Source organism: Syngnathus typhle, linkage group LG18 (genome assembly GCF_033458585.1).
Source record: "Syngnathus typhle isolate RoL2023-S1 ecotype Sweden linkage group LG18, RoL_Styp_1.0, whole genome shotgun sequence".
Taxonomy (NCBI): Eukaryota; Metazoa; Chordata; class Actinopteri; order Syngnathiformes; family Syngnathidae; genus Syngnathus; species Syngnathus typhle.
This window is the reverse complement of record NC_083755.1, coordinates 6,292,689-6,316,442: the sequence shown is the minus strand read 5'-3', so window position 1 is coordinate 6,316,442 and position 23,754 is coordinate 6,292,689. Positions and strand designations below refer to the sequence as shown.

General features: G+C 45.1%; 3 protein-coding genes and 1 long non-coding RNA gene across 8 annotated transcripts; all 4 read left to right on the top strand.

Moving 5' to 3' along the window:
• Positions 1 to 1,882: 1,882 nt before the first annotated feature.
• Positions 1,883 to 11,597, top strand: si:ch211-180a12.2 (uncharacterized). 4 transcript variants are annotated; one of them, XM_061304698.1, is made up of 17 exons: positions 2,329 to 2,648; positions 3,097 to 3,411; positions 3,570 to 3,866; positions 4,287 to 4,592; positions 4,836 to 4,946; positions 5,039 to 5,200; positions 5,384 to 5,614; positions 5,680 to 5,730; positions 5,806 to 6,060; positions 6,131 to 6,475; positions 6,830 to 7,081; positions 7,157 to 7,453; positions 9,738 to 10,796; positions 10,883 to 11,087; positions 11,165 to 11,208; positions 11,273 to 11,364; positions 11,441 to 11,597. In XM_061304698.1, exons 1-13 carry the CDS (start codon positions 2,576 to 2,578, stop codon positions 9,770 to 9,772), a joined length of 2,730 nt encoding a protein of 909 aa, XP_061160682.1. In that variant the 5' UTR covers positions 2,329 to 2,575; the 3' UTR covers positions 9,773 to 10,796; positions 10,883 to 11,087; positions 11,165 to 11,208; positions 11,273 to 11,364; positions 11,441 to 11,597. The 4 variants fall into 4 exon arrangements, with proteins under 4 accessions (XP_061160684.1, XP_061160682.1, XP_061160681.1 ...); XM_061304699.1 differs by adding an exon at positions 7,555 to 8,644 and having other exon boundaries at positions 2,330 to 2,648; positions 10,883 to 11,364; XM_061304700.1 differs by lacking the exon at positions 2,329 to 2,648 and adding an exon at positions 1,883 to 2,100 and having other exon boundaries at positions 10,883 to 11,364.
• Positions 11,598 to 13,005: 1,408 nt separating this feature from the next.
• On the top strand, positions 13,006 to 13,925 carry LOC133171393 (uncharacterized). The gene is made up of 3 exons (XR_009718773.1): positions 13,006 to 13,156; positions 13,217 to 13,324; positions 13,396 to 13,925. It is a non-coding gene; the product is annotated as an uncharacterized LOC133171393 (long non-coding RNA).
• A 171-nt stretch (positions 13,926 to 14,096) lies between these two features.
• LOC133171381 (uncharacterized) lies at positions 14,097 to 17,228 on the top strand. Of its 2 annotated transcripts, XM_061304705.1 has the most exons (7): positions 14,097 to 14,239; positions 14,416 to 16,257; positions 16,334 to 16,502; positions 16,597 to 16,686; positions 16,763 to 16,849; positions 16,990 to 17,040; positions 17,124 to 17,228. In XM_061304705.1, exons 2-7 carry the CDS (start codon positions 14,437 to 14,439, stop codon positions 17,153 to 17,155), a joined length of 2,250 nt encoding a protein of 749 aa, XP_061160689.1. In that variant the 5' UTR covers positions 14,097 to 14,239; positions 14,416 to 14,436; the 3' UTR covers positions 17,156 to 17,228. The 2 variants fall into 2 exon arrangements, with proteins under 2 accessions (XP_061160689.1, XP_061160687.1); XM_061304703.1 differs by having other exon boundaries at positions 16,597 to 16,849.
• A 324-nt stretch (positions 17,229 to 17,552) lies between these two features.
• On the top strand, positions 17,553 to 23,354 carry eif3c (eukaryotic translation initiation factor 3, subunit C). Its single transcript, XM_061304696.1, has 23 exons — positions 17,553 to 17,708; positions 17,865 to 17,982; positions 18,061 to 18,126; positions 18,209 to 18,398; positions 18,503 to 18,628; positions 18,697 to 18,748; positions 18,872 to 18,990; positions 19,120 to 19,250; positions 19,326 to 19,476; positions 19,548 to 19,651; positions 19,964 to 20,105; positions 20,185 to 20,310; positions 20,395 to 20,488; positions 20,569 to 20,756; positions 20,906 to 21,130; positions 21,203 to 21,394; positions 21,598 to 21,769; positions 21,858 to 22,017; positions 22,104 to 22,169; positions 22,332 to 22,419; positions 22,503 to 22,668; positions 22,891 to 22,932; positions 23,007 to 23,354. Exons 2-23 carry the CDS (start codon positions 17,885 to 17,887, stop codon positions 23,204 to 23,206), a joined length of 2,898 nt encoding a protein of 965 aa, XP_061160680.1. The 5' UTR covers positions 17,553 to 17,708; positions 17,865 to 17,884; the 3' UTR covers positions 23,207 to 23,354.
• The last annotated feature ends 400 nt before the right edge of the window (positions 23,355 to 23,754 follow it).

Sequence of the window (23,754 nt, the reverse complement as noted above, 5' to 3'; positions counted from 1 at the left end):
TCGCTGCCACAATGCCGTCTTATCTTGACTGACCGGATTATGAGCATGAAATATGGAATGTTCTCCTTCTGGTTTTATCATATTTATGTGCACGACACACTGATATGAACTTTGACCATGGTGGTCTGATTTTCTCATGACGTTTCCTGGTGTGTCTTAAGGAATTGGTTTTGTTATTAAAAGAGATAACAAAAGTACTCACACTAATCCAAAAGTCGACTTTGATATTGTGCAACTTTATCGTCGACTCGTCGTGGCTTTGTGGCCTCCTCGTTTACCAATCGATTCAGATTTCTAGAACACGCATAAAAAGGTGACACGGTCTCGCTATTTCCGCTTTGATAGTTTTTTTACAGGCAGCGTCATATAAAAATTCAATCAATTAAAGGCCGCTCTTACACAATGTGTACACAGGGCGGATAAATGCAAGGCAACAAAGTACTGGTGACCAGTTTGCGAGTTCTTTTGAATTCAGATAATAGCATTTGTTAGTTTAGCTATTATTGACTCATATCTCCCAATCTGATTTGTCCTACTTTAAGGTCGACATTTCTGGCAATTATTTTTTACATTACCTCAAATTGATAACGTGCCTATATCGTTTTTAATCCTCAATTTAAGTTTGAAAACTAGACCCAGGGAGCATTTAGGGCCAGCAGAGGGCAGTGTAACATGATGACCCGGGTCAGGATTTTACGTTGTTTGGCCCCACATGGACCCATAGTACTATTATTAAGCTTTAGCATCCTGTCAGTCACGCTAATCCTTGATCATGTTCCTCAATGAGGAAAAAATGTCTTGGGTGTCAATCAAGTTGCAAATCCGGTCACAACATTAAACACACCTGCATCAAGGTGTGGTGGACAAGACCCCAAATACAATTAATCATTTCCGCTCCATTCGCTTCTCTGCATGTTAACTCCAGATTAAGCATTCAGCCTGATGAAAGGAACAAGAGTGTCAGAAAAAGAAAGAAACAAGACATTGGGCCGAGGCCTGGAATGCGATTGGCTCTCAAGATAGCAAAGGCGAACAGGTTAATAACACGCAACTGCCACTTGAATACCACTCCAAGGCGTGCACTTTGGAAGCAAATTAGAAGTTAAAGCAAAACTAAGACCTGAGAACATAATTAGTGGTTTCTAGTTTTACATAACAGTTCTTTGGCAGGCACTTGCTGTGTTATCTGTCAGGATCCCGGGTGGCATACTTCTTTTGTCCACAGGGAGCAACAGTGAGCAGAGTGGCTCCTCACTCATTCTGAGTTGGGTTTTCGGCATGTGGGTCAAATAATTGATTGACATGATGAGTAAAACAGTATAAAAGTAGAAAAAATAAATAGGTTTGTCGAAACTAACAAAAATATGTTGTTGCTCTCTCTTCAGGTGTCAAACTCATTTTTTTCGCGGGCCACATTGTAGTCATCGCTTCTTTCGAAGGGCCGTTATGACTCTCAAATATTTAAAAAACAAAAGAAAAGATATTAAAAGTGAAGACAATTTGCAATTCTAGTAATGACACACGAATTTGATGCCACATAAAATGATGTGGTGGGCCGTATCTAGCCCCCCGGGCCTTGAGTTTGACACCTGTGCCCTAAGGAAATAACTAGTACAGGAATGATTGAATGCAAAAGAGGTTTTTTTTTTTTTTTTTTTTTTTTTTTTTTTTTTTTAAACACGGGATACAAAGAACTTGCAGTCTTGCAAGAGTGTTTGCCCACATAAGCTCAGCGGGATTACGTTTTGTTCACAGCAACACTGCACCAATGTAAAGTAGGTCCAAAACCTTGGCCGAAGGCCACTTTGAATTTCAAGTGAGCGCTTTCTGCACTTGACTTGTCCCTTCCCGTCTCCCTTCTTTTTCGCACTAGGGGATGTCGACACATACCTCAGGCCTTCTTTTTGGGTACCCAAGAGGGGAGGGGGGGGCTATATTTCTTATTTCTCATGTAGCGGGTCCGGCCCCACCCCCTGTCACCTAACAGCTCTATATAAGACAGCGAGAGGACCCGATGATAAGAAGCCGTTCTCAAGACAAGCCTGGCCATGCAGTTTAAAGTCCTCGTCTATGTGGTCTTGTTGCACCTCATAAACAACGGTGAGTATTGTGCCCTCGCACAGAGGCCGCTTTGTTGTTGCTTTCTTTTTTGAGTGTGCGGCACTGGACTCTGTTGTGATCAGGTTCAGGTGCCAACTCTCTTAGCAGGTTTTTTTTTTTCATTGGCTATAATTATAATGATGTCCTGATCAGGTTTCACTTGCAGTTGGAAGCCAGCATCACGATTGGATTGTTTTGGACGATTGATTGGGTTGGTCTTTGTTGTGCTCGATTGCTTCATGTTGAACTGTTAAATGAGGAACAAAATATCCCTTAAGCTTGTAAGCTTCAAAATGTATTTTAATTTTTTTTTCCAGATGTGGGTGTGCCTAATGTTTACAAAGGATAAGGCACCTTTGCATATTGTTTATTGTTGTCTTCATGTGTTGCTGCACCGAACGTGTTTTCCATTGTGAGCGATGCTGTTCATTAGCCCGTTGGTGGCGTTTTGCATTGTTTATTAGCATGAAGCTAAATGGATTGCATTACTGCACTGAACAGCTCGGAGAAAGAAAAAAAACTTGTCTCTCGACATACCCTTGCACAAGGTAACACTGTACAGTTTATTATACTGATTGTTCTGATATGTTTTCACTAGAATATAATTATTCCTTCATCAGGAAATAAATTTGTTTCATGAGTCATCAAAAACTCACACTGATTGTTGCGTTAAATATTTGTCGGCAAGCACGGGCTTTTATGAAAATGTCATTCGTCAGCTGTCACTTGCTTGTTATTGGCAAACAATTAGCTCACGGGAGGTAGAAACTTTTCCATGGCAGGCTTTTATGTTTGCCGACAAGTATTTATTGTGCTGGTTACTGATTAAGCTCATCGCCGCCAAGAGTTGACTGAACGGCTTTTTATTCACTCAAGAATGAGCAAAGCCAGGATCAAAAGAAAGAACTAGGAAGGAAATTGGGGTGTGTTGTGTTTTCTTTTTTTTGCATTCAGGTCTTTTCCTCCTTATATTTACGTCTTTTTGTCTTTGAGCAGTGTCCTCTGCTGACATCCAAGCCGAAGCGAATACAAATGCCAGCCTCCCTTGCAACGTGGCCCTGAAGTTGGACAAAGTGGATGAAGCGTTGATAGAAGTCAACTGGGTTCGTAACGGCTCAGGCGTGGCCTCTTTCAAGAACGCCACGGCGTGGATTGATGACAACTTCTTTTGGACCCCGGGCCGTTTCCTCAGCGGAGACTTTTCAGTGAGCGTCCGGCGTGTCGGCCTGAGCCTGCAGGGCGCGTATGAATGCACGGTCCGCTATAACTCCACCATGCTGGACTCGAGCACGGTTACACTCAGCGTCTTTGGTATGTTGGTGGCATTTTTTGATTTGATAGATGAGAAGAAAAGTGGTCAGTGAAGGAGTTGCAGGAATTGCTGGCGAGTAATGGCTGATTACAAAACAAATGAGTCAAACCATAACCAATGGGATGTTTTTGCTGACTCATCCAAATGTTTCTGCTAGCTCCCCCATCTGTGTCAGTGCCTCCTCACCAGTGGCTGGCGCTGGAGGAAGAGGGCCAACTGGAATGCCGCGCAGATGGCTTCTACCCTCCACCTGTAACGGTCACCTGGACCAGAGACGGCCAAGTCATTCAGCCCGCCGAGCAGCTCGACGGTGAGAAGACCCCCGATGGCTTCTACAGAGCAGTTGCCAACCTCACCTACTACCCAACTCGATGGGACCAGAACACGACTTTCGGCTGCAAAGTGAGCCACAATGGCGTCGACCAAGAGCTCCATTTTCTTCTCAACATCACTTGTGAGTGCATTCGAAATTAGTTTCATCGGACTTTACATGAGAGGTGTTTTTTTTAACAATTCAGGGTAAAGCACTATCAGGAATATTTTTTTTTTAAGAATGAACTTTTAGGAACAGACTCTACCACTGTTTTACATAAGCCGCAAATTCCGATTAGCACTCTTCACACAGAAGGTCAGACAAGGTCACTGTTATGATTCCAGCTAGGTGTGAGTGTTTTTCTTGCTTTGCATTGTTGTTTGCGTTTCACACCTCTTATGGGAAATACCGATCATGCTTGACGCAAACGCTGGAGCCATAGATATGTTTGTATTATAAAAGCCAACATGGCCAGTATGGCCACTTTCGAGCGCTTTGTCGTTGCCCCAACAGCTCCTCTAACTATTTGACTTCATTTGTGCCCCCCCCCCCCCCCCCCAGACTCCCCCACCATAAGACTCTCAGCAGTCCCCTCGCCTTCCTCCAACAGTCCTCTAACCCTCTCCTGCAACATGGAGAGCTTCTACCCGGAGGAGATGTCCGTCTCCTGGCTACAAAACGGCACAGTCCTCCCCGATCCGCCTGACACCGAGCAGAATCCGGATGGGACCTTCAGAACCACCCGCTACTTCACGCTGAGCCAAGAGCAGCGGTGGAGGGGGGGGGAAGTGGAATGCGCCGTCAATCAGCCCGGAGCGATGAACTCGGCCCGGGCTGCAGCATACCTGGAAGAACTGGATCCTCAAGGTTGGATTTACAGAATAATAAACACCTTGATGGGCAAGGGTGGGGGTTGGTGGGGCACATATGATTCTTCGCACGGTTCTTCTGCATATAGCCTGGAGAATTTTCAAACAAAACATTCTTTATGCAGTCATATCTGCAAGTCACTCATCCCACATCCGCAACGGACTGACCTTATCATCAAATCATAGTTTATCACTTGACACCTGAAGCACTGTGAGAATTTTTCTTTGTCTTCTTCTTTAGATAAGGAACCAGTGCTCACTAAATCCGCGAAGGCATCCGTGGCACTGATGTGTATCTCCCTGGTGCTTGTCTTCCTCTTGTGCTTTGGCTTTTCTTGGAGGCGAAGAGATGGTAAGGCAGGCCTCAATCATTGGCTATAGATGTCAAAGATCACGTCCATGAAATGTTTTCGAAACCGCCGTATGTCACGTCTCCCATTTCAGAGAAGCAAAAGTCGCTTGCCGTGTCGGGCATCATCCTCCCCCCTCGCATCGTCGTAGGTCAAAAGGGCAGGGTGAGCGTGAGCATCGAAGGCAGGAGGGTGGAGCGGGTCCAGACCACCTGGTTCCTCAACGACACGCCGATCTCCGACACCTCCCTCACAGGTAGCGAAGTCACACCAGGAGGACTGAGAACAACATTCATTGACCAACATATGCTCTCTTGCTATCCACCTCCATTCTGCTAACAATGTCCAACAGTCGGGAGCTCCAGAGCAAACTTTAACTGCCTCTATAACCCCCTAACGACCATCCATCTGCCCTACGGCCTAACTCTCACTTCCCCAGCGCCGGAGAAAGGTCCTCTGCTGCCCTCTAGAGGAGAGACTGGCTACTACAAGTTGCATTCCCAAGGCCCGCTGTACTCAACAGCGAGTGGAGTCCAGCAGCTCGTCTCGTCGCTGACCTTCATCCCGCAGATCTCCATCCACAAGGGAGCCGTGTTTAAGTGTCAGGTGGCCTACGCGGGCAAAGACAAAATCGTGATGGAGAGAGTCTCCGAGAGGTTCACCGTTCTATGTAAGGAGTTTCTTCATGAGCGATGCAAATACAGTCCACCCCCAATCATTTTTTTTTTATTTCAGCTGCACCAGAGGTTTCCGAAATCCAGCTGGCAGAAACGCGAAACAACCCGGGTGAGGCAGACGTTAAACAAAATGGATTCATTGGAGCCAAGCAACTGATTTTTAAAGGGGGTTTTTGTTTGGCAGGGGTCGTCAGCATGACCGTGCGAGCGTCCCACTTTCACCCGGACGTCATCACCTTTCGCTGGTTCTGCCAGGGGGGAGAGCTGAGCCCGGTGGCTTCAAAGGCCTCAACCTCCCCTCGACCCAATTCCGAGGGCTTCTTTACGGCCTCCAGTCAGTGCAAACTGCCGCGAGCTGAGATGGAGCAGGGAGGAACTAGAGTGTGGGTCAGCGTCCATCACATCGCCCTCAAGCAGCCGGTCACTCGGGAGACCAGAGGTCAGAGAGGCCACCCAGCGTGCTGTCGAGTGTAAATACGAACAAACACATCCCGATTTATTTTGCGCAGGCTTCATCAAGCAGCCACGCGTGTCCGACATCTCGTCCGCCTCCTCGGCACCGGACCAGATGCTGACCCTGGGGTGCGAGATCACCGATTTCTACCCGCCCGACGTTACGGTCACGTGGTTGAAGGTGAGAGGGGGCGAGCAAGACGACAGCGAGGACGAAGTGCTGGAGAGCTCGGAGATGTGGGGCCCCGTGGAGATTCAGCCCAGACTCTACAGGACCACGGCTACTTTGAGGACCGCCAACAACCGTGAGAAACGGCAGCGAGGGGGAGGGATTAAATGCCGAGTCGAGCACATTTCCCTACAAGAACCCATTGAGAGGCTTTGGAGAAATGTTGACATTGGTGAGAATGAATCACACGCTTCCTTTGTACTATTATTTATTCAAGGAGGGCCGATGATGTTTTGGTTACCAGCAATTCGACACAATACAGAGTGTAGACATGAAGTGGATTTACAAAACCAACAATTTCAAAAAGTATAATCCGATGATACGAAAGATTATTCTATTTTATAGCATTTTTTTATTCTCAGGCTTACATTTTTGGATATTCAGAGCCATGCTATTATAGCCTAGAAAAATGACAGTGGTCTTAAAATAGACCCTTGTGACATACCTACATGGAGTTTGTCCCTCTCGAACTTTTTTCCACTACAAAGCTTTTGATTGACTTTAGCATTTTGTGTCACACGTTCAGTTGCTCCCAGCATCCCTTCATCCATTTCGGTATGTTGGAGCAGCGAGGGAGTGGGCGTATTCTCTCTCCTGTTGAAAGGGGGTCACCCCAAGGTCAAGTTACTGTGGACAGCCGGCGGGACCACCCTCTCGCCGCTCGATTCTAATGAGACGGAGGAGATAGGTGATGACGGGCAGAGGGAGCTGAAAAGTGTGTGCGCCCTCGAGAGGTCCACACAAGTGCCAGGTCAAAGTGACAAATGGAGGAAAATGAGTAATTATTTTTCCATCTATTCGATTAAATTTGTGCAGAGTTCAGTACTGTGATATCTTGATGTTCCCATTCCAGAAACCAAAGCAGCTGTCACATACCCGGACACCGACGGGATAGCGTACATCGACGAGAAAGCGGACGGGGAGAACAATAACAACGAGGAAAAATACGAAGAAACCAAGTCGTCAGATGGAGAGGAGGCCAGCGATGATGACGTTGATGATGATGAAAGAGAGGAAGACTCGGCAGCGTTACACATCAATAGAGTTAATTTGACGGACGGGAGCAAGGGAGGCGAGAGAGCTCGGTTGAGAGTTATTGTGGAGCTCACACACCCCGCACTCAAAATTCCCGTTTACAGAAGCTGGACAGGTAAGACAACTCAGCAGGATCATTTTAGAGCTATAAATGTTTTTTTTTTTACCCCCTCAATAAATAAAATAATATTTTTTTTACATCATCCTGCCTTTCAGAGCCCAATGAGGAAATATCTTCCATGTGAACATCCTCACAGTTACAAAAAACATTTTCCTGTCCCACTTTTTACTAGGTAATAGTTTGTGTCCAGTTTTTGTATTTGTCATTGAGATCAATTTTACTTCCGGTAGTTTAGGTGTTTTATTTATTATGATGTTTCTTCCAGCTGCTTGATTATTTGTAAATGTTCTTATTTTTGTACAAATATATTTTACCAAATTGAATTACTATCAAATTCAGCAAATAAAATCGGACCTCAGTTTGGGGTGGAAATAAGTAGGATTGTTTTTGTTGTGTTTGACAAGAAATGGAAATTAGTCACCATGCAGAACTGATGCGGCCAATGAGCTACTTCCTGTATCAAATGAAACTTTATCTTACCACATTATCGCCGCATACAGGAAGTTGTTTTAGTTCCTCTTGCCCAAGGGTTGGCTGTGCAGAGGAAATAGTTACACACAAGGTTTTCTGAAAATAATCTCACTGGCCACTACATTAGGGACGCCCTAGAAACTGCCTATTCTTTATATCTTTTGTAAATCTTCTATATCCTATATATTTATTCTGTGCCTATTATTCCTACAAATTTAGTGCACTTAATACCATTTTATGAAAGCTACATTAAAATGTTTTTTTAAACTTTTAACGGGCCATATGAAATGCCCTTGAAGGGTTGCTCTGGACCGCAAGCCTTGAGTTTGATACCAATGTCATGCGAAACAGCCAATTAAAATACTTATGACGTCTTTGAAATAAATAAGAATTTTTCAATTCACTTTTAAATGGTTTATTATTGTATAAAAAAATTGATTGGCGATTGATGGAGAATGCATTTCAATAATATTCAGCTGTGCTTAATCATGCGCCTCATTGACCGGAAGAGTTTGTATTATGAGGAACCCATGCTGAGGGGAACAAACATTTTGTCGCCGCTTGATACGGATGCGAACTTTTAGCCAGGCAGGAGAATATTTGTGCTTTTATTACGACTCATTGGAACAGGAAAAAAAGTTTAAATTCGCTTGCAAAGTGTCATTTTAGGCTATGGATGCAGGCAGAGTCGAGGGGACGCTATGGAATGTTGTGGTGAGTGCCACGATGATTTATCCTTTGTATATTTGCATTACTTTCTGGTTGGTTCAAAGGATGAAAGCCTTTTTATTGATGATGTAAGATTTATTATTATTGCTCTAACATAAATAAATAATAAACGCTGTAAGAACGCGAAATTAAAAAATAATAATTTTAGGACTTTTAGGATTTACCTTCGCAAAAATAAAGTGTTATAAATTATGCAAAGAGAAAATCACGAGCTTGCGTATGTACACACATCAAATTTTATTTTAATCTTAATGCAACGTTCATTATAAACAAAATTAATTTGTGTTTAGTGTCGTCAGTTTATAGTCAAGTCTGCCGTTTTTTCCTTCGAACCACTTCCAACGCAACTTCCGCCATAAGAAGTACCAAAATAAAATTCATGGTTACCTAGCTAGTAAAACGTTACACTCTACTTTGATTTGCTTATTTGTAGCTTCGGCCTTTCGTCTCTCTTGACGTGTGTTTGTGTCATTTGTGCGTCACAGTGGTTAGCGCAGGTGCTCAGCGTCATCCTTGCGTCAGTGTGTGCAGAAAAATAAACTCATGCACACTTTTTCTTTTTCTCTACCGCTTTGCCGTAGCTTGTTCTTTTTTTTGTAGTTCATTTTTTTCCTCTGCAAATGTCCAATATATGTGACAAACACTTGACGGTTCTGAATTACAGGACCGTTTCCGCAAGGCCAAAGGTGAGATCTTTAACGGAGAAGCAATTATGTCATTATGACGTCACTGTAAAACCAACACATTGAAAAATCTCAATTGTTTGAAATAAAACAAAACAAAATTTCTATTGGGTCATTTTTGTGTTTCTAAGATTAAAAATATAAAATATTGGATAGTCATTTGAAAGAGCTTAGGCACCGAGAGTAATTGACCGCTCTAAACATTTATATTTATCCTCAAACTCTTACATTACCATTACAAATAGATTGCTTTGTTACCTACGATTTTTTTTTTTTTATTATGATTTTTTTTAGATTTTTAAAATAAGACTGCATTAACAAATCAGGTATCAGGATGAATAAGCAGGAAATGAATGAGGTCATTAATTTGTTTTTTCTTTGTGCCTGTTTGTCAGTATTACCTAGTTGGAGCTGTCAGCAGATTCCTTAGCCCTGAACCTTCTAACATCAATAATGTGCCAGTCCAAGAATCCAAAAGTGATGATCAAAATGTTTCTGGTGGCGTTCGTGAGGATCAATCTGACATGGGGGCGTGTCAGTTGAATAAATCGCTGCCTTCTTGGGCTGGTACGGAAGATCAGCTCAAGATTGAACCACAGCCTGAAGGATGTGAGAAGGAGGAAACCGGACTAAAGTCTACAGACATCAACAAAGAAGATGTCCAAATTCATACGAGCGGGATGAACACAGTTGACCTAAAACACACCAGCAACGGAGAGTCAGACGCAATAACGGCTGAAGTAGAGGCGGACGACAATTGCATGGCAGAAGTAGAGGTCAAGGCGTCACAGGAAACTGGCAAAGCCTTTAAAAATCCGCCCTGTGAGCCAGCGTGCGAGGAGCAGCCTCCTGAACACAACAATGAAGCTTCTCCAGATGGAAATAAAACACAAGGATTCCTGGAAGCGGAGGAAATGCAGACCCACCGACAATTACAAGAAGAGGCGGAGAACCTTGGAAACAACACACTCCCAGAGCAGAATTCAAATGCACTTAAAGACGACATGGAAGATCTTCAGGAGGAGATTCAAGGAGTTGATCTGGAACGAACTCTGCACTTGTGCGATGCATCCGGAGGCGACAATGAGACCAGAAAGGAAACTGCAGGATTCCCTCATGAAAAACTCCACACGGACCAAGTCATCCTTGATACGACCTCATCGGACGAGAGCTTTGACCCTGAACAAGACGAGCTATCAAACGAGTCTACGGACAGGCGGAACGACACGGATAGCTTCTCGGTTATATCTTCGCCCGAGTTGGGCTTCTCGGATTACTCCTTTGGCGAGTCGGCTTCTACCTGGGAAGCGGCGAAAGCGCTCGAGCGGGGCGACGATGGAGACGTTCTTAAGTCGAATGCGTCGGAAACCCGAAAGATTGATTCCGAGGAGGGACCGTTGACGAAGATTTTGCAATCATCGGACAAAGCGGAAAAGCCCAAAGGTGAAGCTGAGGTACGATTCTTGCACAAATGACCCGGTAACATTTGAATAAGTCGATAATATTTTGATAAAGTAAATACAAATATTCTTCATTGCAGATGGGCAGCTTTGCGTTGAACTTTGCCCCTCAAAGGTCAAGAATCGCCGTGAAAAATCCTCGCGCGAGGCCACCGAAAGATCGCCGCGCCCTTCTTCTGAGACCCTCTGTGGATCCTGAAACTGCGCCGCCGGAAATCCCCAAATCCAAAACCCCCGCCCGTGTTCATGTGTTGGGAGGCTTGGGATTCGGACTCAAGCTGCCCGGTCGGTTTCTTCTAATCACAAAACCGACTCGTCATCACAGTCGGTAAACAATGTCACATTAAAATTTGGTTTTTTAGGGTTCGGTTCAGGCTTTCCTGTTGTCAAAAAGGTACCAAGGATGGTAAGTGGTAGTCAGCCTCCAGTTATTGTTTGATACTTCCTCAGTTAATGCTGACTACCAACAGGAAGTGGAGGTCAAACCACTGCCAGAGACCGATGCCACCAAACGAGCAGAGGTGCCGGGCAAACCAAAATGGATGCCACCGAGACAAGCAGGGTGGATACAAAACTTTATTTTTTCACGCAAAGCTTAAAAGCAGCATGTTTTGTTTACCTTTCATGTTGTGTTTTAGATTTGGAAATCCATTCATATCAGAGCTCAAGACCAAATTGAAGAAAGCCACCAAAAATTGACTGTACTTTTTTTTTTTTTGTGAATACTGTATTTGGATATATTATCAAATGTTTTGTGTGAAAATGAGTTTTGTATTAAACTTAAGTCTAAAGCAACACTTTTGTGTGCTCCTCTTGCTACTTTTTAGGGGCCAAATTTTACATCTTGAACAATGTTGGCTAAATAACCATCAAAGTCATATAACAAAATGCTAAGCTAACGTTACCCACTGTGGCATCATCCTCGCTGTGTCGTTCCTTCAATGATCTTAACTTTGATCTTATTGAGTAACAGTTCGATATTCGGCCTTAGAAGGTTTAAAGTTGCTGTTGTTGCCATGGTGATTGTAGTGCAAGTTGATGATGTCACAGAGAGGCCAAAAGAGATGAAAGACAGTAGCAGATGGGCTGGTTCAGCACGTGCTAGCAAAGTCTTTTAGAATCGGCTCATTAACAGCTGAGCTTGTCTGGGTAAGTATGAAAAAAATGTCAATTACTAAACCCCAAAACACCTACACTCGGAATATTGAATGTCTATTTGTATTTGCATCTATTTTATTTAAATCGGTATGGATTCAACATTTTTAAAGTTGCCATTTCATCTGACAAGCTGTGGCTTGACCAAGATTGTCAAAATCGATGAAACTGCCTTCCATTACTTTGCTGCCCGCAGGCTTTTTCCAACGGTCCAATGGATCGAAATGATCTCTCAGACCAGCTGGTCAGTTTTTGCGATCAGGACATGATGGGTGACACGCCCAGCTTCTTGCCATCCCCCAATCTTCCTTCGCCCCGAGACCCACCAGCAGAAAGCATCTACACGGCGCTTCGGACTGTAGAAGGCGAGGTGGATGGCTCGGGTGTTTGGTTCCCTCTTGGGAGGATGCTGGAGGTTCCCGCTCCGATGATGACCATGACTCCCTTTTTGGAGCCGCTGTGCTGTCCTGGTTTGATGCTGCCTTGTTGCCAGGGCCTGGTGGGATCAAATGTCTATAGAATTCAGAGCTTTGAAAAATGAGAACAAAATTAAGCGTTATGTTGGCTCTGTTCTTCTTCCCTAGTCGTTCCCCTATGACTGGCATGAAAGTCCCTTTGATTATCAACTGGTAAGACATACTGACATGTCAACATGGGCTTATAATAAAAGGAAATTCTAGTCTGTATTCTCAATTCTACATTTTTGACTCCAGGAGGAAGAGCCAGCAATGATGATGACACAACCGTATGTGAACATGTTGAAATGTCTGCATTATTTGTTTATTATGTTGGTTATTAAACCTATATTCGTCTTTAATCAAAATAGGAGCAAGAATATGGCACTAAGAAGTCAATTTCCCTGTGTTGCTGCCCCACCGAAGTCCACCAAAGCGCTGTAAGTCTACTTTTCAGTGTATTTGGCGCCGTCTTGTGGTAATATTTGCTCATTACAGAAAGACCATATAATTTCGATTCAGATGATTCCGATTAAAACTTCCATTTCATTCAGATCTCATACTATTATTCCAATGTTCTGTTCCAGAGGGGAGCGTGAAGACCGACAGGATGAAAAAAGTGAAAAGTACGTTAAGAAGCCCCTAAACGCCTTCATGCTATTCCGGCAGGAGCAGAGGCCCAAGGTTGTCGCTCTGCTCAACATTCGAAACAGCGCTAATGTCAACAAAGTGGTTGGACAGATGGTGAGTGCGCCACATCAGCTCCAAAAATGCATCACTGGATGATCTCACGTACATTTGCAGTGGAAGTCGCTGACAAAAAAACAGCAAAGGAAATACTATGAGCTCGCCGATGCTGCCAAACTAATCCACACACAGCAGCATCCCGATTGGTCCTGCACTGAAAACTATGTAAGTCTACATGACGTCACTCGGGACGCTCCAGTAGTGGGTCAGTTTAGAAATGTTTGTGTGTTTTCCAGGGAAAGAAGCGGAAGAGGCAAAGGGTCAACGTTAAAGACAACGGTCAAGGTAAGATCAGGGCCGTATTACTTTTACAAACTACAGCCCCCCCAGGCGCAGATCCCCCATAATCATTCCCTGGACTGCGTGGTGACCCTGTGAAATGATGCTGAGCGGATTACTCTGTCGCCCTCTTGTGGGCAATGTCTTCAAGTACATGCTTAAACTATAAATATAGTAGTATCCCTGGGTGTTTGTAATGCTGTGTGTAGCGCTGTGCAATAAATCAAAATCGATTAACTACGTTTGATGGGAAAAAAAGGCACTCTACAAATGAATTTGCATTAAAAAAAATCTGCAGAGGACACGTTCCAGGACGCACGACCAGACGCAGCAAGCAACGAGACTCATGCAATAAAGCAGGAAAGCCATCTTATGGCGACCAATCCACAGTTGAGAGTGATGCTGGAGGTGATGCTTTAACCCAAGCGCTTCTGGTGTCCCTTTATTTTTTGTTTCTTCAACATTCAATAAAACACATTTGAAATGTTGTTGGCGTTGGAAAGTAACCGCACAAATCACAAGTATCAAGAACAATACGGGGTTAGAAAATATTAAATTTGATTAAATACATATGGGTTTATATGCAGCTTCGCCGCCAAGGCGAGTAGGGGCGGTGTAGGCAAACGGTTCACACACGAACAAGAAGCTCGCGCTGTGATTGGTTGGTGCAACTGTTTAAAATCTCGAGCGGCTTTGATAAACTCGTGCAAGATGCAAAGTAGTTTTTGAACTTTTGTGACTGCTTTGGTGCTTTTTGGGCGATTTCAAATCTTTTGCTCCCTTGCGGATCGACTGGAAAGCGTAAGTTGCGTCGGATACCCCAATGATTTCAAGGCTATGTCTTTTAGCAATTGATAACGATTTAAACAGCACCCGTTTTGGTACTTATGTCTGCCACATTGTTATTGATATTATTTTAGTGGGTGTTGGATTTATTTGCATGACATTGCATTGATTGGCTGTTACTTTGCCAACAGCAAGGAATTCGGCTGACTGGAATGGCTGATTTGACAACACAGTGTGCATCTTTTGTCGAAAATCCAGAAACAGATGAAATGAGAATAAGCGATTCCCTGGGAATAACGGCACCAATTAAAAGAATGTATTTGGACGACGAATTGTTCCCAGATATCTCTCTGGTTGAACTTTCACCAGATGAACACAGTACGGAGGAGTTATTTCAACTTAATACCACGCCAATATCGCCTCTGGCTGCAACGACACCGTTCAGAATTCCTGGTAGGCTCATCGAAGTCGCTCACAACAACTCTAAATTGATTCCCTCTCTGCTGCCAAGCATGGATGTAAAAGCAAATGGTAGCCAAACTCTCAACTCGGATGTTAAACCTTCGTTTTGGTTGCGTGACGAGTGCTTACCGGACATTACTAATTACTCATTTGATTCCATGATGCAACAAAGTATCAATTTTAGTATGAACATAACTGCTTCTGACATGGAGAGACTTAACTGTGCACAGAAGGCGACTATTGAATCCAATTTAGAACATGTAGCGACTTCCCCTTTAACTGCATCTCCAATAAGCTTCCCTCAAAACAAAGGACAGGGTCTGTCAACGTCCACTGATAAAGATCCAACCCTGGGGTGTGGACCTCCAGAACAGGATGGCCTGCCCACAACCAGTATGACGAGTGATGAGAGCACGATAACCCGGTCGAGCGATGACGGCCGTCACAACACCTTCGATGCGGCTCCTCTTTCTCCGGCCAACGGAACAATGTCCGAAAGTAATTCTAGTGTCAGTCACCACAACATCTTGGAAGCTAAATCTCGTCCTCTGGCCAATGAAACAATCATTTTGTCAGACAGCAGTCCCAGTGACCTTCAGCGTGACACTTCCGATGCTAACTGTCCCGCGCCGGCTGTTGACACTGAATCAGAAAGCGGCTTTCGTGAGCGTCCCAACGTCACCTTCAACGCGAGCCTTCTCGCTCAGTCCAACATTGCATTAGAAAAAGGTTCCAGCAACAATCCCCACAATACCTTCGACGCGGATCCTAAATCCAACCGAACAATTCTACTGGAAAACATCTCGAGCGACCGTCAGTACATTACCTTCGACCCTAGCCTTCTTTCTCAGGCCAACATCACATCAGAAGAGGGCTACATCGACAATCCCCATGACACCTTCGATGTGGCCAACGGAACAATGTCCAAAAGCAGTTCTAGTGGCAGTCACCAAAACATTTTGGAAGCTAAATCTCACCCTCCGGCCAATGAAACTATAATTTTGCCAGACAGCAGTCCCAGTGACCTTCAGCGTGACACTGCCGATGTTAATCATCCCGCACCGGCTGTTGACGCGGAATCAGAAAGCGTCTCTCGTGAGCGTCACCACGGCACCTTTGACGTTAGCCTTCTCTCTCAGTCTAACATCCCATCAGAAAAAGATTCCGCCAACAATCCCCACAACACCTTCGACGCTGATCCTAAATCCGACCGAACAATTCAACTGGGAAACTTCTCCAGCGACCGTAGTTTCCACACTTCAACTCCGTTGTCTTGTAAAATGGATTTCTTCAACGTCGGTGTTGATCTGACCAAATCTTTGGTAACGGAGGAAAAACCGGATGGGGATACGGCCAGTAAGCCGGAAGTCCGGGAAACACCCGTCGTCATCTCATCAGACGTCTGCCGTCCAAAGATATCGCAAGCTCAACCAGCCGCTAAATCGCTGCTGCCTTGCTTGAAAGCTTCATCGCAGCTGCCCAAGTTCAAGCCGTTGCTTCAGAAGCGAGGCAAAACGCTAACATCTGGACTCCCCGTCAAACAAAGTGTGCCTTCTCACACGCTTAAGGAGGTAAATCATTCACTAAAGATGGGGTTGGATGCAATTCAGGTATGACTTTGTTTTGTTTTTTATCATCCTTTTTAAGAATTTAGCGGTCCCTCGCGCAACCTCCTCTTCACATGTGACACCAATGCCGAGGCCCAAAACCGGAGCGGAGAAAACCCAAATAGCCAGAAAGCCACCAAGCATCCCAAAAGTGCTGCCACCTCCCCGGACGCAATTGACAAGAAGCAGCACGCTGACTTCAAGTACTGGTAAGAGAAAAAAAAATGATATTATCGACACACATCACTAAAAACTATTATTCACAATAAGTAATAAATTGAAATAATATTTCTTCCTTCTTAGCATCTAATCCTGCAGTTACCCTTCCGCAAACCAGGAAGCGGGACATTAGCAGAGAGGCACAATTGACGCAGACGAAGAAGATAAAGACAGGTCAAATAAATAAAAGATTGACTGCTCCACGTGACATTTTCAAATATCCCACAAGTTCATGTGATTTCCTCTTCAGATACTGCGGTGTCCGCAGCGGCTGGAGAGGCTGTCAGCAGAAGCAAAAACATAAAACCACCCGTGAAGCATCAGATAAGTCAGTCAGGTAGGTGAAAAAGGTGGTAGTAATAATAATAATAATAATTCATTATATTTGTATAGCGCTTTTCAAGAACCCAAAGACGCTTAGTGCAAAGTTTCAGGAATGTTCAAAGTGGCAAATGTGTTGTGCTTCTTTTGTTACAGGTTGTCAAACATGTATTGTGCTTAAGGCTGAAAATCAACGACTGAAAGAGGGTAAGACTGCCATCAAATCATCAAATCTTGTAGTACAATTATATTCTGCTCATCCCCCTTAACAATATCTTGTTTTATTCCAGAATTGCAAAAGTACAAGAGAGAAGACAAGTAAAACACCTCTTAAATCACCTGGCCTGCACTTTGTTTCATTTTTTAAGTTATGCTTAATAAAAGTTTGAACTGTGGCACTGTATTACTCCGTTTTATTTTTTTAAATTATGCTTAATAAAAGTTCTAACTGTATTACTCGTTGAGGTCAATTCTTTGGTGGATATTGGTGTGCTTTATTGCCCATTCTGAGAATAAGATTATTACTGTTAGATTATGTCATAAAAATATAGGTAACAATCCTGAAAGCTGTTTTCGAGCAACACTCTGACACGATAAATTAATGACCCGAATGATTATAACACGGGAAATGTTATGTTTGTTAGAAAAAGTGATTTATACTGCACTCCAAACTGCTGATTTTCGCCAGTAGGCGGCGCTGTACTGCATTGAGGAAACCTTTGACCTCCTCCGTCATACGTCACTTCCTTTTCCGGCGCTAGTCACCCGTACTGAACGTCGCACGTTTTCACCGTGTCAACGCGACAGCAAAACTGGATATTATTAACACCCAAACAAGACCGAAACATCTCAAATCGCATTTCTCAAGGACCTAGGTAAGTTGTGGATAGAAATTTGTTGCTCACTCTTCGACTCTTGTTCCCATTTTACCTTGGGAGGCGAAAGTTGCTAGCGTAAGCTTATCTTAGCTTTAGCTCCGTGACACGTTAGCTAACATCTTATGGGCCGACCGTTTTGTTGTTTTTTTGCAGATTGTGTCCCTTCTTCAGCAATGTCTCGTTTTTTCGCCACCGGGTCTGACAGTGAGTCAGAGGAGTCCTCATCAGCCGATGAGATCGCCCCTAAAGCGCCCGGGACAACGCTCAAGCAGTCAGTGCAGTTATTGCGTCACTTATTTGTTGCATTTCGATTTGAAGATCATTTCACAATGCACCTTTGACTACACAGGTCGCTGCTGGTCAGTGATGATGAGGAGGACACCAAAAGAGTCGTGCGCAGTGCCAAAGACAAAAGGTAGGCCCATTTACTTCAAGATAAACGTGACTTTTGGTCTTCATACATACATATTTGACTTGATTGTATTCCTCAATCGTAGGTTTGAGGAGTTGACCAATCTCATCAAGACTATCCGCAATGCCATGAAGATCCGCGACATGGCCAAGTGTCTGGAGGAGTTTGAGCAATTGTGTCGAGCGTTCCTCAAAAGCAAGAATATAGTGGACAAAGAGGGAGTTCCACCTTTCTACATCCGTCTGTTGGCAGACCTGGAGGACTACCTGAATCAGGTCTGTTGTTTAATTTCCTTCGCCCCCTGCAATTGTGAAAATCACACATACTTTATTAACAAATACGAAATGTATGTGATGTATTAAAATGAGATCTGTTTCAGCTTTGGGAGGACAAAGAGGGCAAGAAGAAGATGAACAAGAACAATGCAAAAGCCCTCAGTACACTGCGGCAGAAGATCCGCAAGTACAACCGGGATTACGAGACGGAAATTACTGCTTACAAGGAGGTGAGAAAATGACACGCCAAAACATGACACGTTCACAGGACATTAACCTCTCAATATAATTGTAACAGAATCCACAGGAATCTGCAGATGAAGAGGAAGACAAGGGCCCAGATGATTCAGGTAACCCACCTTCTTCTTTTTTCTTCTTCAATTTTACGTTTACTATTCTGGATTGAGGTGAGGAGTTTTCATTCTCGTGAGAAAGTCACACTGGCAAATATTAATCGCGCCTTTGCACGTCAGGGTCATCCTCTGACAGCGATGGGGATGATGACGGTGTGTCTGCTCAAAACTTCTTGAAGAAAAAGCCAGAGGCCACGCCAGAAGCTAGCAAGTTCCTCAAGTCCGCCAAAGGATCTGGGGTAGGCAGCTGCAGTTATTCTTAATTGCTTTCACATCATCACGCCCTCTGCTGTTTACTGTAAAAATGTGCTTTTATCCCTTTGAAATTATTTGTATGGTTTCAATGTTGTGCTTTGTCCCTTTGCCAGGACGAGTCTTCTTCCAGCGACGACGATGAAGATGATGAAGACTGGGGCTCCGACACCGTGGACTCGGGCAGTGAGAGCTCTGACGACGGCGAGGACAAGAGCGCGTCTCTCGCCATGGTCTTCCTCAAGAAGTGAGTCGGCAATCCACAATTCCGTTCTATGCACCCCCCCGAACGTCACTTAAAGCGCCTCGCCATGCATTCCAGGGCTCAGGCGCCCGAGAAGAGCGGCGAAAAGCTGGGGAAGAAGAAGAAGCTGAAGAAGAAAGAGAAGCTGGAGGAGGAGGCTGAGGAAGAGGGAGGCGAGGAGGCGGAGGGAGGCTGGGAGAAGGTCAAGGGAGGCGTCCCTCTCGTCAAGGTAAGGACAAAGACCCCCTTCTGTTTTTCAAAGAAAGCAATCACACGTTTGCCTTTGTTGGAAACCGTCAGGAGAAGCCCAAGATGTTTGCAAAGGGAACTGAGATCAACACAGTTGTGGTGGTGAAGAAGCTCCATGAGATCCTGCAAGCCAGAGGCAAAAAGGGCACCGACCGGTATTCACTCAGTGCACACTCTGCCCCTTCAAAGAACAAATTAGAATTGTTCATATCGCCGTTAATTGGAATGTTTGGATGGCGCCCTCGTGTGGACTAAAATAATACCTGCACCTGCTGTGTGCTTTGTTAGTGGTGTTAAATTATTCATCATCAGTTTTTATCTGATGAATAGATCAGAACATTCAGTTGTAAAAATATTGGATATCTGGGACACACTATTAGGTACGTCTGCATAATCTGATGGCTGAAGGGACAAGATTGACAGTGCCATGGATGTTTTGATAGTAAATGCAAATTCCTCTCCGGCAGGACTGGCCAGATTGAACTGCTCCACGCCCTCGCCGCCATCGCTCTCGAGCACAACCTGGGTGTGGGCGTCATGGTTAAAATCAAATTCAACATCGTTGCGTCGCTCTACGATTACAACCCCAACATGGCGGCTTATATGAAGGTAAGAAACAAGGATGCTTGAGATTTGATTGACACGTCATGTGCCTCTCACATGACTTGCCTTTTTTTTATCTATTCAGCCGGAAATGTGGAAGAAATGTCTGGACTGCATAGACGAACTGCTGGACATTCTGTATGACAACAATGACATGTTCATTGGGGAGAACATTGCGGAGGAAAGTGAGAACTTGGCCATCTCAGATCAGGTGTGTGCAGTCTTGCTGTTACCATTTTTGCATTTTTGGAGTCATGTTTGTAGTTACGTTCTTTCTCCTCTTTCACGTCTTCAGCCTTTCAGGGTTCGCGGCTGCATTCTAACTTTGGTAGAGAGGATGGACGAAGAGTTCACCAAGATCATGCAGAACACAGATCCTCATTCGCAAGGTCAGCGCGCAGCGCTTCCGCGTTAATTTCGCCAACTGACAAATAGGGTCGGACTAACGGCTCCGCCTCTGCCCCCGCAGAATACGTGGACAATCTGAAAGACGAAGGGCACGTGTGCGGCATCATGGACCGCCTGCTCAACTACTTAGAGAACAAGGGCACCACGGAGGAGATTTGCCGCATCTACCTGCACAGAATCATGCACACATACTACAAATTTGATTACAAGGCTCACCGGCGCAGCCTGGGCATCCAGGCAGAAACGAAGGTGAGAAGAGTAGCATGTTCATTGAATTTGTCTTTTAAGTAAAACCCAACCATTTGCAACATAATTATATCCTTGCCCCCCCGTCCCCTCAAGAAAAAAAAAAAATCCTAGCTCTGCCAGTGGGTGTTCTCAAAATTGCTGTCGCTCAGTCCCAACAGGACCAAGAGGAGAGCGAGGGCGAGGACAGCGCCATCATCATGGACCGCCTGTGCAAGTTTATCTACGCCAAGGACCGCACCGACCGCATCCGCACGTGCGCCATCCTCTGCCACATTTACCACCACGCGCTGCACTCGCGCTGGTACCAGGCCCGCGACCTGATGCTCATGAGCCACCTGCAGGACAACATCCAGCACGCCGACCCGCCCGTGCAGGTGCAGTCGCACTCGATCCAAGCCACCATTTACGATGAGTCGATATCAACCGTTTGCATTCCTTCCTCCTAGATCTTGTACAACAGAACCATGGTCCAACTGGGCATCTGCGCCTTCCGTCAAGGCATGATCAAAGACGCCCACAATGCTTTGCTGGACATCCAGTCGTCGGGCCGTGCTAAGGAGCTGCTGGGGCAAGGTTTGCTCATGAGGAACATGCAGGAGCGGAACGCCGAGCAGGAGAAGATCGAGAAGCGAAGACAAGTCAGTCGTCGCACTGCACACATTTTCGCACGCACACACACACACACACACACACACACACCGACGTTGTCATTTAACAATTTGAACATGGTGGGATTCACAGCAGGGAAAACTAAGACCAAAGTGTCATTTTTGAAATATCGGAGACCTCTCCTGATTTCTATTTAGTGTTCACCATCAGCTTAGCTTGCGTGTTCTTCCAGGTGCCCTTCCACATGCACATCAACTTGGAGCTGCTGGAGTGCGTGTACCTGGTGTCGGCCATGTTGTTGGAAATCCCCTACATGGCCGCCCACGAGTTTGACGCCCGCCGCCGCATGATCAGCAAGCAGTTCCATCATCAGCTGCGAGTGGGAGAGCGACAGCCGCTACTCGGTAAGTAGAAGACGATTTCCTTCTTGATCGGATCGTTTCTCGTAAAAGAGCATTCAAGTGAACGTTGCGGCGTTTCTTTTTTCCCAAGGTCCCCCCGAGAGCATGCGCGAGCATGTGGTGGCGGCCAGCAAGGCCATGAAGATGGGCGACTGGCGCACCTGCCACTCCTTCATCATCAATGAGAAGATGAACAGCAAAGTGTGGGACCTGTTCCCCGAGATGCAGCGAGTGCGCGAGATGCTCGTCAGGTTTGCATGTTCCAAAAGGCCTCGTCGTCCGACGCTTTGTAAACTGTCACCTCGGTCACTCAATGTCGTTTTGGCGGTTTGTGTAGGAAGATCCAAGAGGAGTCGCTGAGGACGTACCTCTTCACGTACAGCAGTGTGTACGACTCCATCAGGTCAGCTTCTTTAAAATAAGATGGACAATTATTTACTTAAAATATCCTGGAATAAATCAATTTCCTACTGTCCAATTGGTGGCTTTGGTGCCATCTTTTGGTATCTTACAGAAAAGACACAAAACCCATCCAAATCTTCAATTTCTGTATTTTTTCTTTTAGCATGGCAACACTATCTGACATGTTTGAGTTGGAGATAGCAACAGTTCACAGCATCATCAGCAAAATGATCATCAACGAGGAGCTTATGGTAACGTTACATGACTTCTGCTAACGGGTCAAGGATTCCTTTATTTGATGTATTTATGAATGCAACCTCCCGGCCGGCGACAGGCCTCTCTGGACCAGCCCACGCAGACTGTGGTGATGCACCGCACGGAGCCCACCTCCCTGCAGAACATGGCCCTGCAGCTGGCCGAGAAACTGGGCAGCTTGGTGGAGAACAACGAGCGCGTTTTCGATCTCAAGCAGGGCGTCTACGGTGGATATTTCAACAGAGGTCAGCTCGGTCGCCCTCGAGTTCTTCTCATAGGTCGCAAAACGGTCAGGCCATTTCATTTCCCGAATCACATTCTAAAGACCGTTTTGGAATGGTAAAATACACTTTATTTGCAGTGGTGCATTTTGACGCGGTAAGAAATATCTCGGCAGACCCTAAAAAAAAAAGTATTCGTTTTAGATTTTTTTGCAGTGGTCTAATTGATTGGCCCTTGTATTACAGATCAGAAAGGCGGATACCAACAGAAACAGTCGTACCAGAGAGGTATGTGGAGGAAATTAGTTTTGGATTTCTTGATTTAGTCCGGAATAGTCGTTCAAATTGTGCCTCTTACGCAGACGGCGGAAAGGGCGGTTACCAGTCCAAACAGGGAGGCTACCAGGGAGGCTACCAGGGAGGCTACCAGGGAGGCTACCAGGGAGGCTACCAGGGAGGCCACCAGGGAGGCTACCAGGGAGGCCACCAGGGAGGCTACCAGGGAGGCTACCAGGGAGGCTACCAGCGAGGCTACAGAAATCAGAACCAAGGCAACTATTGATTTTGTAAAGGTTACATTCCGTTTTGACGTTAAGCACCACCTGGCTGGAAGCTGATCCCAAATCACTTCATTTGAGAAAGTACAGTTTGTTTGACTTTAGCCTGCTTTGTCTGATCAGTTTCAATAATAAATTCTTCAATAGAGCTTACAGTTGCTGCCTCCCTACTGTTTTTGGACACTCTTCTCCAGGATGTGGTGGTGAGTCACGGCACAAAGAACAAACAAACAAAATAAAAACACATTTCAAAGAACACAAGAATGGCACAAAATGAAATAATTTCCAGCTGAACACCGGATGATTTCTCATAGCATGGTTGGGGAATTGCTACCCGAGCTGAGGTGAGTATCTAATTCGGTTCGGTGAGTCGGTCTCAGGGGTTCGGGACATTGTGTAAATTCGTGACGACGCATATCTGAACTGGTCTCGCAAAGGCAACAGCAGAAGTCACGCTGATTTGCAGGTATGTCATTTGTTTTGAGTTCATGCATTGCGTTGGTTTTGTTCTTTGAACAAGGTGATGTTCATGCATGGCTCATTTTGTGCACCA